The sequence below is a fragment of the Plasmodium inui genome, assembly GCF_000524495.1.
Source record: "Plasmodium inui San Antonio 1 unplaced genomic scaffold supercont1.2, whole genome shotgun sequence".
Lineage (NCBI taxonomy): Eukaryota > Apicomplexa > Aconoidasida > Haemosporida > Plasmodiidae > Plasmodium > Plasmodium inui.
The window spans coordinates 933858-948418 of NW_008481836.1; the positions used below are offsets into that span (position 1 = coordinate 933858).

Below are 14561 nucleotides of genomic sequence, written 5' to 3' on the forward strand. Positions count from 1 at the left end.
CCCCTTTTTGTGCACAAAAGATTGATTAAAAAAACGTTGTACGGGAGAAATTGCACAGGAAAATGTAGTTGAATTGGGGAATGCATCTGACAAAATTGTAGCATCCTTTTTACTTTCATCTTTTCCAACATGCGAAGTTAACTACTAAAACCATTTTGCAATTTTCTCCAATTGAGCTTCCTACTTTTAACGCTAAACTTGCTGTACTGTGTGCATATGCATCGCCAGGGGGCACACAATCGTCTAAGCTCATGTGACAATTTACTATAATACATTAGTATTTCAATTTTTCTATGTCGATATTTTATTTGTTATGTTACATTTTTTCGTTATTAATAAAAAAAAAAAAAAAAAAAAAAAAAAATTATGTTAATTACGTATTTGATAAAAAAAAAAGTCTACATATACCTGTACATATAATTGTGCACATAATTGTGTACATTTATTTGCGTACATATATACGCAAATATAAATGTGGGATCCAATTAAACGTAAAAAAAAAAAAATAAAATAAAATAATTAAAGAATCGCTGAATACATTACAGGGGTGGAAAATGATGTGAGGGGGTTGTTGCCCCTTGCGTGGCACATATACGTACGGGTACAGACATATGCATACTTACATAAGAATACGTACATGAGTTAACACACACACATGGGGCCTACACGCATGAGGCCTACACAGATGCGCCTACACACCCAAGGTGTTTGGTAAAAATGAAAAAAAATATTCTACAAGGAATGTGTACGAAGGGAGGTTGGAAAAAATGGAAAAGCCAAAGGGGGCAAAAACGCGCGGTAAGAAATGAAAACATTTATTTCTTACCACAAATGACAGAATTAAAAAGGAGGAGTAAGTACACAAGTAAAGGAGAACCAAAATGTAAACGTAGAGGAGGGCGCAACTGCGTGATCAGACAAGGGGACACACTCCGACGTGTACACATATGCATACACAAGCATACGTGGGCAGTTACGCAGGCACCTACGCAATAGCAACTGCAGGGGATACACACAAAAACGTAGTGACATAAACGCAAATGGAGGGGGGAGAGGAGTGTAGACATAAGGAGATAGGCAGCAGCAGTACAGTACACTAGACTTTTGACAATCACATTGTGCGTGTAACATGTAAAACTCCCTCATTCATTTTGTGATCAAAAAATAATGATGTACTTTCTCCGCCCTTCCGCTTTAAAAATATAATACGTAAAATTTGTATGCGCAATGAAAGGCAAATTCATAAAGGACACAGTAGATATGCAAAATGTATATGATGCTTTAAATATTTCACTAACACTTAAAAAAAAAGGGAAAAATTCAACATTGCTGTAAGGGAAGGGTGGGTATGGACGTATACATAAGCGTGCGTGCTGGAACATGCGCGTAATAAAAAGGGGGATATATATATGTATATATAATATATGGCGGCATACATGTGGATGTACATAGGGCGTGCTCGGCGGCACGCCCATATGTGAGGGTAATAATAATGTACACAATGCACATGGCAGTCTTTCATTTTACACCATGCCAAGGAAAGATTGTAAGTATACAAAATTTTCCTTCTTTTTTTTTACCTGCTAAATATATACACTCACATGGACGAAAAATGAAAGCTGCATTACGCAAAAGTACATCAATGGATGGAACACATTCTTTGATTTGTCACTAGAATGCCTATATATACATGGCACGTGGGCGGATTAAAAGAATAAACACGTAAAACAATTGTACAAGTGCGGCTGGGCACGCACAAGTATACAAGTACATAATATTCGAGCACGGACATACACACACTTCGATATTGGGTGCTGCCGTGGAAAAGCCATGCCCCCACACGCGCGCAGATATATACGTACCCATAGATGCCTCCATCTTCTGGATGTATTATACGTAAGCATAAATACATATGAGCAAGGTGTACACACAACTACAAATTCTATACACAGGTACCTGCGTATAATATTCACGTATCTTACATAAAAAAAAATATGCTCTCGTAAAACATGTTTCTCTTGGTTTAAACTTCACATATTAATTTATTAACAATTATAAAAAAAAAAGAAAAATACACATTTATCTTGTTTTCTCATATGGGGTCGAAGGTTAGTCTAAATTCAACGATATGAGTTATACTCCCTTGGGCTTCTCCTTCCCCGCCTTTGCAACATCCGTTAAGTGGTCTGATCTGTCTGCTGTGGTCTGCTCTGATTTTTTTTTCTCTCTTTCCCTCCCCCTCGCACTACATCTGTACTTCTATCCCGAGGTAAACATTCCACTCTACCATAACACTACGCGTCGTAAAAAAATTTCCTTTCTTTATTTTTAAATTCGTAACTGGCATAGTTAAACATGTTGTCTTGGGGCGATTCCATTGACTCGTACTTGTCTGCAATAATTGCGTTTTTCTCCAAAAAGTTATTACTATCAACGTAGTTATACATCCTCATGCTGGGTTCCTCCCTCTTAGCATTATAAATGGAAGACGGTATGTTACCACTCTTCTCTATAAATGATTTGTTGGCTACTTTGTCTGAAAAGGATTCGGCGTACGAATTGTAATATGGCTGGTTTCGCGCTACAACACCTGTTGCGCCTTCCCCGTTAAAGTAAAAATTGGAGTTGCTTACACTACCTCCCTTGTGGTTAACATTCATTTTGCTAAACGCGTTCGTGTCACTATTCGCATAAATGTTGTTCAGGTTAAGGTTACTCATCATGGCATGGTTTATCATGCTTAGGTTGTCCTTGCTCATTTTTTTGTTAATAAAATTGTTGAGGCCGCCTCCGTTCGCGCGGGTGTTTTCGGCTGTGCTACTGCTGTTGTGCTTGCCACTGTGGCCATCGCTTAAACCGCCGCTCAAAGGGCCCACGTTATTCTTTGCCGAATTAGTCGGACTGTTCATCTTACTTATGTTCATCATATTGAAGTTATTCATTTTTCCATGCGAAACTTCGGTGTAGTTCTTTCCGTCTTTGTTATTCTTCATGCTTCCAAGGTACTGAATATCCTCGTCGACGTCCCCGACGCTTCCTCCTGAGTTACCACTGTTCGCATAATTGTGCACATTCGGCGGGCTCATAATGTCCGAAGTTTTCATGTCGTTATTTATATTTACACTACTCAAACTATGCAAAAGGCTTTCGCTATCGTACGTGGAGATATTGGGGAAGTTATTTTTTACTCCTAACTGCTTATCAGCGTTATTTCCATAACCTACCACTACGGCTGCAGCTCCACCCACTGCTCCTATGCCTCCCCTATTGTACACCTTCACATTGTCTGCCTTGAAATAATTCATATTATTTAAAAAGCTTTTGTATGCATTTCTATCGATTGGGGCATTTTTCTTCTCATCATTCGGCAGCAGATTTCCGCTTGCAAACTTAGCTCCTTCCTCCTCCTTTACAATGTTGGCAAAATTTTTGTTTCCATTTTTTCTTTGGGTAACTGAGTCATAGTTATTATTCTGCTCGAAGTTGTTCATGTTCATTTTATCTGTAGCATTTCTCTCATTGGTTTTTTTTTTGATGACCGTGTTGCTGCCGTTAGCACCGTTCCCAGCACTGCCTCCAGTGGCGCTACCTCCGTTGGCGCTTTCACCATTGGCGCCTTCTCCATTGGCGTTTCCTCCATTGGCACTCTTATTTTTGTTCTTATTATGTTTGTGGTTCTTGTTGCCATTTTTCCCACCCTTTCCGTTCTTTCCATTATTACCGCTACCGTTGGTGGTATTCGTGTTGGTGCATCCCTTGGTCTGGTCTCCGCTATTTTTCGGGCTCGCATTGTGCACGCCATTGGCGCTGCTAAGCGCACCCCCATTTGCAATGATACTTCCATCAGCATTATAGGCACCCTCACAAATAGAGCTTGTTCCTAACATGACGGCATTTTTGCCATTTCCTTCCTTGGCATTATTTCTGCTATTCTTCTCATTCGCTGTGCTGCTCAGCTGATAAAAAATTTTGTTATTTTTGTTGGAGTTATTCGAGCCCTTTCTTTTAGAGCTAAGGTTCGCTCTAGGGTCGCTACTCTCAAGGGGCGTTTTGTTTGCTGCGTTGTATGCGGGAACGATGTTTGTGCCTAATGGGCCCACACCGCCAATGCCGCCAACCGAACCATGCGAGTTACTCTTAATGATGCCTCCGGAACCGTTGTGATTAGCCATGTTGGCAAAATTCACTTTGTTGCTTCCACTTACGTTGCCGAAATTATTCAAGCTCATGTTATGCTTCAGTATGTGGTTCGATGCGTAGCTAGTAGTGCCCAAATTCAAGTTGCAATTTTTCGCTTCGTTGCCACTGATTAGATGCGTCACGTTGCCCAAGTAAGCATTGCCCATGTTGTTTGAGGAAGATGAACTGAGGTTTTTCATAAAAGAATTGTTTTTAGCCTTTTCTCCACTGTTGTTATGGTTTCCACTGCTACTCATGGCGTTGCCCATGCTACTCATCACGCTGGTCGTACTGCATGAAGATGGTGGGGGAGGTGGAGGAGGGGGTGGCGGCGGATGTTTCAAGGGAAAACTCGCAATTGCAGCTTTATTTAAGTTGTTCATTTTCTCGTCCTTGCAGATGTCATCCCTAAGCATTGTCACATTTGACGATAGGAGATTCATAGCGTCAAAATTCCCACTACCCAACTCATTATTCTTGCTGATAAGGTTACCATTCTGCATTAGGCCGCTCGGCATGTCGCTGTTCATGAGGACATTATTTTTGTGGTTCCCCTTAAAATTGGCACTCGCATTTACACCACTCGTAGTCATATTCTTTCCATAATTCATGTGCGCCATGTTTACTTTGTTCATCACGTTTTTATTCAAAATGGCTTTTCCGCTCACATGTGCCCCACCGTTGTCACCGCCGTTGTTACTTCCATTCCCCACGACGTGGATGCCGCCCGGCCCGTCAAACAGTGCATCATCAATTTCGCAATCCTCTGTAGTGCCCGTATCATTAGGGTTGCTTACACATGTGGGATAGCTACTAAACGAGTTGTATTTGTTTGGCATGGAATACAGCTTAAAACTACTTAGGTTACTGTTCATTTGGAGGCCTGCATTGCTCGAGATGTTGGCCGCACCGAAATTTACGCTATTTGAAAATGGATCAATGCCACTGCTGTTGCTGCTGTTGTTGCTGTTGTTGTTGATGCTGTTGCTGCAGCTGTTGTTGTTCTTACAACTATTCTTTCCACTTGCGCTATTCTTATGGGCTCCGATCCCTTCGCCTTTCGCATAGTTCATACTGGGAGCATAGATACTGCTTCGTCCAACTCCGTTTCGTGCCATGGGATTGTTGTTGTTCACCTCGTAATCCCCCTTAACTGCATCTATAATAGTCTCTTCCGACATATTTGGACTTTGCATGGATCCACTTTGCACGGAACCACTTTGCTTTGCGTTGACCTCGTTCAGACTGCTTACACTGCTACTGTTCATGACGCTCCTATTGTTGCTGCTAACGAAGCCTCCGCCTTGTTTGAAATTTAAATTCCCAACATTAACCACAGATACACGGTTCAAGCTGTTGTTACGGTTCAAACTGTTGTTACGATTCAAGCTGCTGTTACTTTTCAAGTTGTTCATACTCATATTATTCACCACCATGCTGTTAAGCACCATGCCATTATTTATACTCGCGAGGGTTATTCCAGTTGCGCCTAGATTTAAGTCACTTGGAGGTACCACAGGGTTGTTTAAGTTGTTCATACTGAGACCAGCTACGTTGTTTTTGCCTACTGGACCATTTGTCCCAATCAAGCCCCTTTTGCTTGGGATAGAGCCTTTACCACATACGCTGCTCTTTCCGCTTATATTAACACTGCTGTTCATGCCGTTCATACTGCTCATGTTGGCTGTATTCATACTGACGTGTCCATTGGGGTTGGTAAAATTGCGATTCGTGGTTCCTCGTACTCCGTTCATACTTTTCAAATGCTCGCTACTGCTGCTGCTGCTGCCTATGTTAAAATCGTTGCTCAAATTACGGTTGCTGGGGCTTTTCGGAAGATCATTAAACATTTTTTTGAGCGACTTGGGGCTGTTCTCTATGCTGTTCTTGTTGGCATTCCCTGCACTGCTGATGAACTCTCTGGAATTGTTGTTGTTGCTGTTGGTGTTGTTGTTACCTTTGCTTTTGCCGTTTCCTTTGGCGTTACCGTGGTTGTTGCCATTCTCTCCATTGTGGCCGTTGGTATGGCCGTTTCCGTTTCCTCCATTGTGGCCACTGTTGTGACCTCCACTATGACCGCTGCTATGACCTGTGCCGTTCCCGCCACTGTTGCCACCACTGCTACCTCCGTTATTTCCCCCATTATTGCCTCCGTTATTGCCGCAGCTGTTGCTTCCGTTCTTGCTGCTACCATTACTGTTACCACCTCCGTTACTGTTATTCTTGCTGTTGTTTTTGTTATTATTTTTGTTAGTATTTTTGGGGTTCCCCTTTCCGTCACCTTTGGTGTCGCCCTTTCCTCCACCTTTGCCGTTATTTTTGGCACTTCCGTTACCACTTCCACTACCACTTCCGTTACCACTTCCACTACCACTTCCGCTACCATTTCCGCTACCATTTCTGCTGGTATTTCCGCTGGCGCTGTTACTTCCACTTTCGCCACCACAAAGGCTGCTTGCATTTACGTCGCTATTACGCAGAACCCCCAGCGATTTGGCATTGATCGCACTCATGTTAATTAACTGTGGATGGGTGCTGTACTTGGAAAACCCCCGGTTATTCACAGCGCCGTTGTCATATGAAGAGAGGCCAATAATATTGGTCGGGATCATACTCCCTACATTCGCAACGGTGTTGTAGTTATTTTGGTTCATATCTGCATACAGGTTGTACAACATGTCACTTTTAACGTTGCCTTTGACCGCGTCCTTGCTGAAACTTATTTGGTATTCCTTGTTTTCGAGATAGGAACTGAGCATGTGGTTGTTGTGTGTGTGCAGCATGGAGTTGTTTCCCTCCATGTAGATGTGGTTGCATTCTTTGCTTCGCTCCTCGCTGTCGTTGTTGTCGCTGTGGTTGCCACTGTGGCTGCCGCTACGGTTGCCGCTGTAATTGGGACTATGATTTCCGCTATAACTGGAACCGTAGTTGGCGCCATAGCCGGATCCGTACGCACCGGCGGAGTGGCCGCTGGCCCCAGATGCATTATTATTGCCCTTCACGTAGCCACTGCCATAATGATTGGCACTATGAAATTTGTGGGGGTTTTCCTCCAATTTGGGATTGTAATTCTTTATAGTGGACCCCAAGCCGTATATAATGCCTGAATACTTCTTGTCATCTATTTTGTTATCGAAATACAGTTCTAGCAATTTGAAAAAAGTTTTACACGTCACGAGGGAGTCCGAACCAGCCTGGTGCTGTCTTCCTATCCTCTTCACACTTAAAATTTCGCTAATTTTTTGCAACGAGTAGGTCCTACTTAATTGCTTGATGTTCAAATTTAGCAGCAAATACTTTATATCGTACAGGGATGGAAAAAAATCGTTCAGTAAATCAAAAAAGGCAATTTCATTATGAGGTAAAGCACAGCAAGTTAGTATTTTTAACAGATAGGCAAAATCATAGCAACCATGAAAAGATATCCATTTGACGTCTTCATTCATGACAAGACCTGAGGACATAATAACTTCCCCAAAATGCAACAACTCGATTCCTAACGATTGATGTTTTTCAAAATTTATTCCACTCACCTTTAGGAAGTCTATAGAATTCTGAGCATACATATCACTTTCTAGATCAAACTTAAAATTGAACTGCCATGTTGACACCTTCGGTAGCTCCCCTTTCCCATTAGAAAAGGTAACTCCTAATTGTATAACCTTCAACAAATCTACATTGCATTTTATTGTTTGGTAATTATAATCTATTACATTTCCTGTTGGCCTAGCAACAATTCCAGGAAATTCTGTGTCGATAGCAACATAGGGATGATTTTCGACTACATCCCTGATTCGTTCAAATTCCTCCTCTAGATTATTTGCCCATACGTCTACGATTTTCGTTCTCTCATCCATGTATGACATGTGAATCTTTTATCTTAGGATGCATTTAACCTTGCAGGGGAATCCCTCTTTCTCTCGTTGGTCCTAGTTTGGTTGGCTACTTCCGCTATGCGATAGGTGTTCGCAGCTTCCGTGGCTGCTTCCGTGGCTGCTTCCGTGGCTGCAGTTGTTCGTGCGGTTACGGGTGCAGTTACGGCTTCAGTTAGGCTTCAGTTAGGCTTCAGTTACGGCTACCGTTACTGTCTCTATTGCTGCTTCCCCTTTTTGTACATACCATATACATGTGCACTTTCAACCAAGTTCAAATACGTTTAAAGCAATCACCACTACCGTCAATCGTTTTTTCATGTATATCTGCGTGCGTGCGTTCGCATACATGTTTATGCATACGTATGCCCACTTAAGCACTCCTGGGCGTGAGGGCGTCCGAAGGTGTTGCTGGGTAAGTACGTCTACAAGTGTATGTACGGGAACGTGTACTATTATGTTTAAGGGTTTACTTTCGTGTGAAGATTTTCTTCTGTGAGTGCACGTATGCATATGCACCTGAGAATATGTACTTGCGTGAATCTTCGAATACGTACACATATGTTTGCATGTATATATATGCACACCAAGGCAGGGGGCGCATTAGCGTAGATGACTCATGCGCGCGCAACATACACGACGGCCCCTGCTGGTTGAGTGCGAAACACAGCTCCTATGTTCACAATCGTTTGGCGAGAAAAAAATGTTTGTGCTTTTTACGAAAACGCGCGCCCTCGGCAAGGTCACGCTCACAGGTGCTATCACAGTCGAAGCTACTATCACAGCTGTTGTCGTTGTTGTTGTTGTTTTGCTGCTTTGTTGTTTTGTCCTTCCTTATGACTCTTACTTGGTATAAAAAATTCACAATATGAAAAACAATCAAAGGATTTAACATTTAATATTTTATCTTTTCACTTTTTTTCTTTCGCTTATCCAAAAATTGTGCACATAAAAATACAATGAAAATGGTTTTCCCCTCACTCTAAAAAAAAAGGCTGATATGTAATTCCTTAATTTACAAAAAAAATAAAAACAAAAATGTAAAAATCTTCAAAATATTTCCTCTACATTTACGCATATGCAGAGAACAGATATCCACATGTGAATTCACGGATGCTTACTCATTTGTACAGGCATTCAGACGCATTTATACGCATGTCAGCACTTCTTTATGCATACTTGCTCACACTTGAGCGCATAGGCGTATGCATAACGAAACAAGGCACAGGTGAACAGTTTTAATTTTCAAAAATAGAATATTTTAAAATGCCAACATAATGCTCGTTGGTAGCAAAAACATCCTATTGGGAAATAATAAACAAACGATCACACGAATAAAAAAAAGGAACTGCTCTGTGGTGAGCGTATATGTGGTAAACATGGAACAAGGTACGCTGAAGCATATGTGCTCTATACCTACACGTACATGCGTAAGCACATGGAGGGGCAACACATGGGGGTGCACATGTGAAAGTGCGTCAAGAGTGGCACAGGCGTTGTGGGGGTACGCTCACGGGCAACACGTACATGTGCACATAGGAACATCCGTACAAGGATGAATTTATAGATAGGTATATATAAATATATGTAAATATACTTAAGTATATATACGCATATGTACGCATCCGCGCAGCGCACACCCACGTGTATACTTGTGTACACCTCTTGGTCGCACTTCGCAAAAACCAGTGATTACTATGGTACATTATGAATCATTTTTCTTTGCTTTGCTTTTCGCGGTGCTTTTAAAAAATCCAATGCTGCTTTTCTCAAAACAACTGACTTGTTTTTCAAATTTTTTTTCTGGTTCACGTTAGGTGGAAAAAATACCCTAAAGATGATTTTCATCGAGGGGGCTATTCGGGCTTCGCACGTATATATATATATTTATATATGCATATCCTTACACGCACATGAGTTGCGCATATGGATATGTGCACATATATACTCATATGGTACATGCGCATGTGCATACACCCATATATATATAGGCAGTGCGGGCTAAAAAACAATGGCTTTTCCGTTAGGCTAATATGTTCCCTCACATGAACGATGCAAATGTATCACTTAGCACGACGCGTGTTTGTGTACGGAACATATATATACATGTATGTATGACTTGTTAAGCATACAGGTATAAGTATATACCGTGAGCCGTACATAGGAAGGAACACTTCACAGCTTCACAAAACGCAAAGTAAAAAGGCATACATTTGAAAGGAGCCAATTGTCACGGAAGGAGTATATTTTTACTGGCATATTCCATAGGTACATATATATCTTTGTTCCATTCACATAACTTTTTTTCACCTCATGTTTTTGGCATAGCTTTGCGATGAAATTGCATATATAATGGTATTTTTCAACCCACATAAAAATTATGAAGAAATATCTCTTTCATTCTAATGACTATTTCTCTTTATTATAACATTTTCTCATGCAAGAAAAATATATATACTTGTAAGAAAAAAGAATGGCAGGCAAATACAAAATTTCTTTTTTTTTCTCCCTTTGAAGTAGGAAAAAAATATGTATAAAAAATGGATAAAAAATTGACCAAAAGGTTTGGAAAAAAAAAAGGGGTTAAACACGGGTTTAGGTTATGCAGGGTTGGCGGGTTTTGCTTTATTGCAAAATGGTTAAAAATGGATACGTATATATAATAATAGAATTGTCGAGTAAGCATGTAGCGTATCTTCTTCCGGGGATTGAAAAGGGGCGGGGGATATAGCGTATATATATATTTAAATGAGCGTGTATTTACGACATATATATTATATTGTACGTATATAATATGCTCATGTTTGAAAAGCAATATTTACACCTGTGATGCAGTTTTTCTCATCCTATACCTGCGCAATGTTAACATATGTAATATATTATATATATATTTTACATGCCATATTGCCTGCTTACCGTTTCTTCCACTCGTTCATGAACTGAAAAGTGTCCCTTAATTTTTTTTTTTTTACCCCTGCATTCTTAATTTACAGCTTTTCTCGTTTTAGCTTCCTCTTTTTTTTTATCCCTTTGGTGAATGTGGTATAAATAAAAACATTTTGTCATTTTTTAAATGTAGAAGAAAACACATAAGGAATATAAACACATCGTATATAACGTTCTCTTTAATCCTTTAAAAGAAGACTTTTAGGTATATCATGTTATGTGAGAAAATTTACATGCGTCAGCGGCCATTTAGCCCGTTTTCCTTTTTTTTTCGCTTCACCACTTCACAATTTTGTTTCTTATCATCTTTTCCTTTTTTTTATTACAAGAATGCGTAAGTGTTTTAATTACAAGGTCATGTTTATAGAAAAAAAAAAAATGAATGAAAAAAGTGTAGTACCCCCCACTTATAGTCAAAGAAAAACGCTATTGTTCCAGTTCATTCGTAATGCAAAGAATTAAATGCGCATCTTTCCATTTTAGTGGCAGGAAATAATGGAAAAAGGAAAAAGGTTATTTATATTATACGCTATACATATAATAGCATGTTTGTGCGTTCTTATGTGAAAGGTTATGTTCCCTTCAAAAAAGCGAATCTTCCCAAACGCTTTTTTTTTTTTTGGTAAATGCGTATTAAACAATTCAGCTATATGTACTTATTTGCTGGTGTTGATTACCCACAATGTAAGTAAGTTTCCCCCCCGCCTTCCTCATTCTACGCTATAATGGAGTTCTTCAAGGGTACACCCAATTTGGTACTTCTTTTTTTTTCCTTCCATCCCATGGTGGCAAATGACTTAAAGAAATTGTTAAAAGGAAGGGAAACGCGGAAACGTGCAAAATTGGGTGGAAATAAAGTAATGCTCAAACGAGCGAGCAGCGCCTAAAGGGAAAAACATAAACATAAACATTACGCCTCGCCGGTGTACCCTGTAGCGTAGTATCTCCATGGAAATTTCTGTTATTTTATGTCAGAGTCATTTGCACGTCTAAGTATTATATGCATACAAGTAAGCACACCGTTAACACACAATTATTCTTTTTACATATAATTGTGTTGCGTGACCCGAACACGCATTTGGTTGTAATATGACCAAGTAGACTTAGGTTCACAAGTACAGATGGGGAAGAAGCTCTTTTGCCCTCTCCAAAAAAAGAACTATTCGCGTATCATACATGACTTCCAACTGGTAGAATACGTATAAAAATGTAGAGCGCTAGCAGTAGGTCAAATCGGCAGGATGGAGAAACTTCCTTTATATTTCACACCGGTGAAATTGTTCAGTTTTTTTTTCAAATTAACCAAAGCGGAGGTATATTTTCCGTTTATTACACATTTAAAGGTGTAGATGTACCTGTACAGTTATGAAACAGAATGATGGGGGTTTTAACTTAGTCATTGACTAATAATGAAAAATAACCCATTTCGTATTGGCAGCCGCCGAACAGCTTAATTCTGTCTACCCCGCGTCCATTACGGGAGTTTTCCCCCCTTTGATCACATTAGGACGTTAAAAAAGTTCAGATATGCAGGGTACTACTGAAGGAAGTCAAATGCAATCACACGTGAGCGGGTGGCTGTGACCTACTGGCTCGATTAAATTCTCCAAAAAAATAATCACCCATTGTAGTCACACCTAGGAAGGGCTAAAACCGGTAACGCGTCACAAAATAATGCCTGAAAAAAAACGGGAGCCTTTTTCCACCTACCCACTATCCTCTTAAAGAAGAAAGCTATGTTTTCACAAGAGGCTCTGTTGGCATTTTTCACCAGCGTGTCTGCTACCTTCCAATTTGAAACGTAGTATGTACTTATAAAATAGGTGTAAAAAGAAAAATGTTTGCTGTTTTATAAATATACAAACTAACGAATACTCTGTTATTATGCTGACATATATGGGTGACTCTGCAGCTGCAGCCCATCCAAAAGTCCATATGAAGGGAAAGGAACATTAAAATGATTTTAGCTCTTCCCGTTCTCAGAGGAGTGAAACGTGCACACATATATATATGTATATGCACAGTGCTTTTATAAGGATGCATAAAAAAGGAAGCAGAAAAGAAAGAAAAAAAAAGAGAGAAAAAAAACACTTTCTTAATTAAAAAATGGAGCTTTAAGTGACATGCTTTTTTTTTCTTTCATTCTTTTAAAAAAAATTCATCTAAATGTAAATTCGACAAAAAATTAAATAAATAAATATATATAAATAAATGGCGCGTTCACTATTTTTTTTTAAAAAAAAAAAAAAACAATTATGGGATGGGGAAAAAACTGGCAATTTTTTTCAAAAAAAATTGGAAGTTTCCCATCATGTCGAAGTTGTACTGCTTCACTACGCATAAGTATATCCACCTCTGTGTCCCCACGTGGGACAACATTTATGAAGGGACGAGGGCAGTCACTTCGTCTCCCCCCATCGGCGTGGCCGCAACTCAGGCCCACTTGGAATAGACAGTTTTGTTTATCCTCCTTATGTAAGATATGTACGTACCAATAAACACCAAAATGATTAAAAACAGAAGAAGAAGTAAATTGAAATTTTCAATAGTGTCAAATGATCCGTTCGGCTGATAACAAGTGAAATAGAGATAGTTTCCCCACGAAAATACGAGCGTAGTAGATTCTAGCAGACTCTCATTACATATGAACCCCCTAGAATTGTATAAAATATCCGTTTGTGTAATAAACGTGTTCAAATTTTTGTACACCTTTTGATCTTTTTCGGACCATAAATTTAGGGAAGTTATTTTGTTCGAATCAAGAAGTAGCAAAATATGTTTATTCGTTATTCCTCTCTTCGTTTCGGTAAAATTAAAAGATTTAACGTTATGATCAATGATGTAATTTTTCTCATTTATGACGATTTTCTTTTTCTGGTCGAATAAATCAACAATTTTTTCTTTTTTCGAAGTTATCAAGTTGAAAAAACCAGGATCCTTCTTATCCAGCAATATTTCAATGACCTGAATTATATATTTTTTCAAGTTTGCATTAAAATAATTCAGAATGACAAAATTTTCATTTATCATTAAATGGAAAGGTGGGTTCGTGTGCTTGTCCAACATTTTCGAAATAATAAGATCTCCAGTAATTCCATCAATGATGTACAGCGTATATATGATGCCTTCCCTCTGGTCTGTGCTTGTTATATAAGATATGATGTTATCACTCACGTACTTGTAGCATATAGACGCGTCTTTATTTATTTTGATTGGGTAAAAGGTGTCCTTCTTTGTTATCGACTTGGAAAAAACCTCCAGTTTTTCATTGTGCAGATTTATGGAGTATGTTCGTATTAACCCTATTTCGTTCCTGGGTCCCTTTTTGCGGGGTGAGCTGCTCAGTTTGAAGCCTTCAATGAAGTTCCTCGACGCATTTATGCGGTAAAAAAATAGATCATCCTCTGTGCCGCTACCTACGCCTCCCCCCGGAATGGGCACCACCTTGACATTCAGCGAATTGTCCACCGCCAAGATTGACGAACTTCTTCGGTCGATAAAAATGTTCTTAATTTCAAAAGAGTCTAATTTATCTTCAAAAATGATAGATCCACTTAATATATC

General features: G+C 39.5%; 2 protein-coding genes across 2 annotated transcripts in view; both read right to left on the bottom strand.

Moving 5' to 3' along the window:
* Positions 1-2294: 2294 nt before the first annotated feature.
* Positions 2295-8036, bottom strand: C922_00658 (hypothetical protein; the record flags this gene model as incomplete). The annotated part of the gene is made up of 1 exon (XM_008816271.1): positions 2295-8036. The coding sequence occupies one exon, from the start codon at positions 8034-8036 to the stop codon at positions 2295-2297; it is 5742 nt and encodes a 1913-aa protein (XP_008814493.1).
* A 5394-nt stretch (positions 8037-13430) lies between these two features.
* The window catches only part of C922_00659 (hypothetical protein), a gene marked incomplete at both ends in the record, with an annotated part of 3663 nt that continues 2532 nt past the window's right edge, over positions 13431-14561 (bottom strand). The window contains one exon of the mRNA XM_008816272.1: positions 13431-14561. Coding sequence (XP_008814494.1) covers positions 13431-14561 — 1131 coding nt within the window.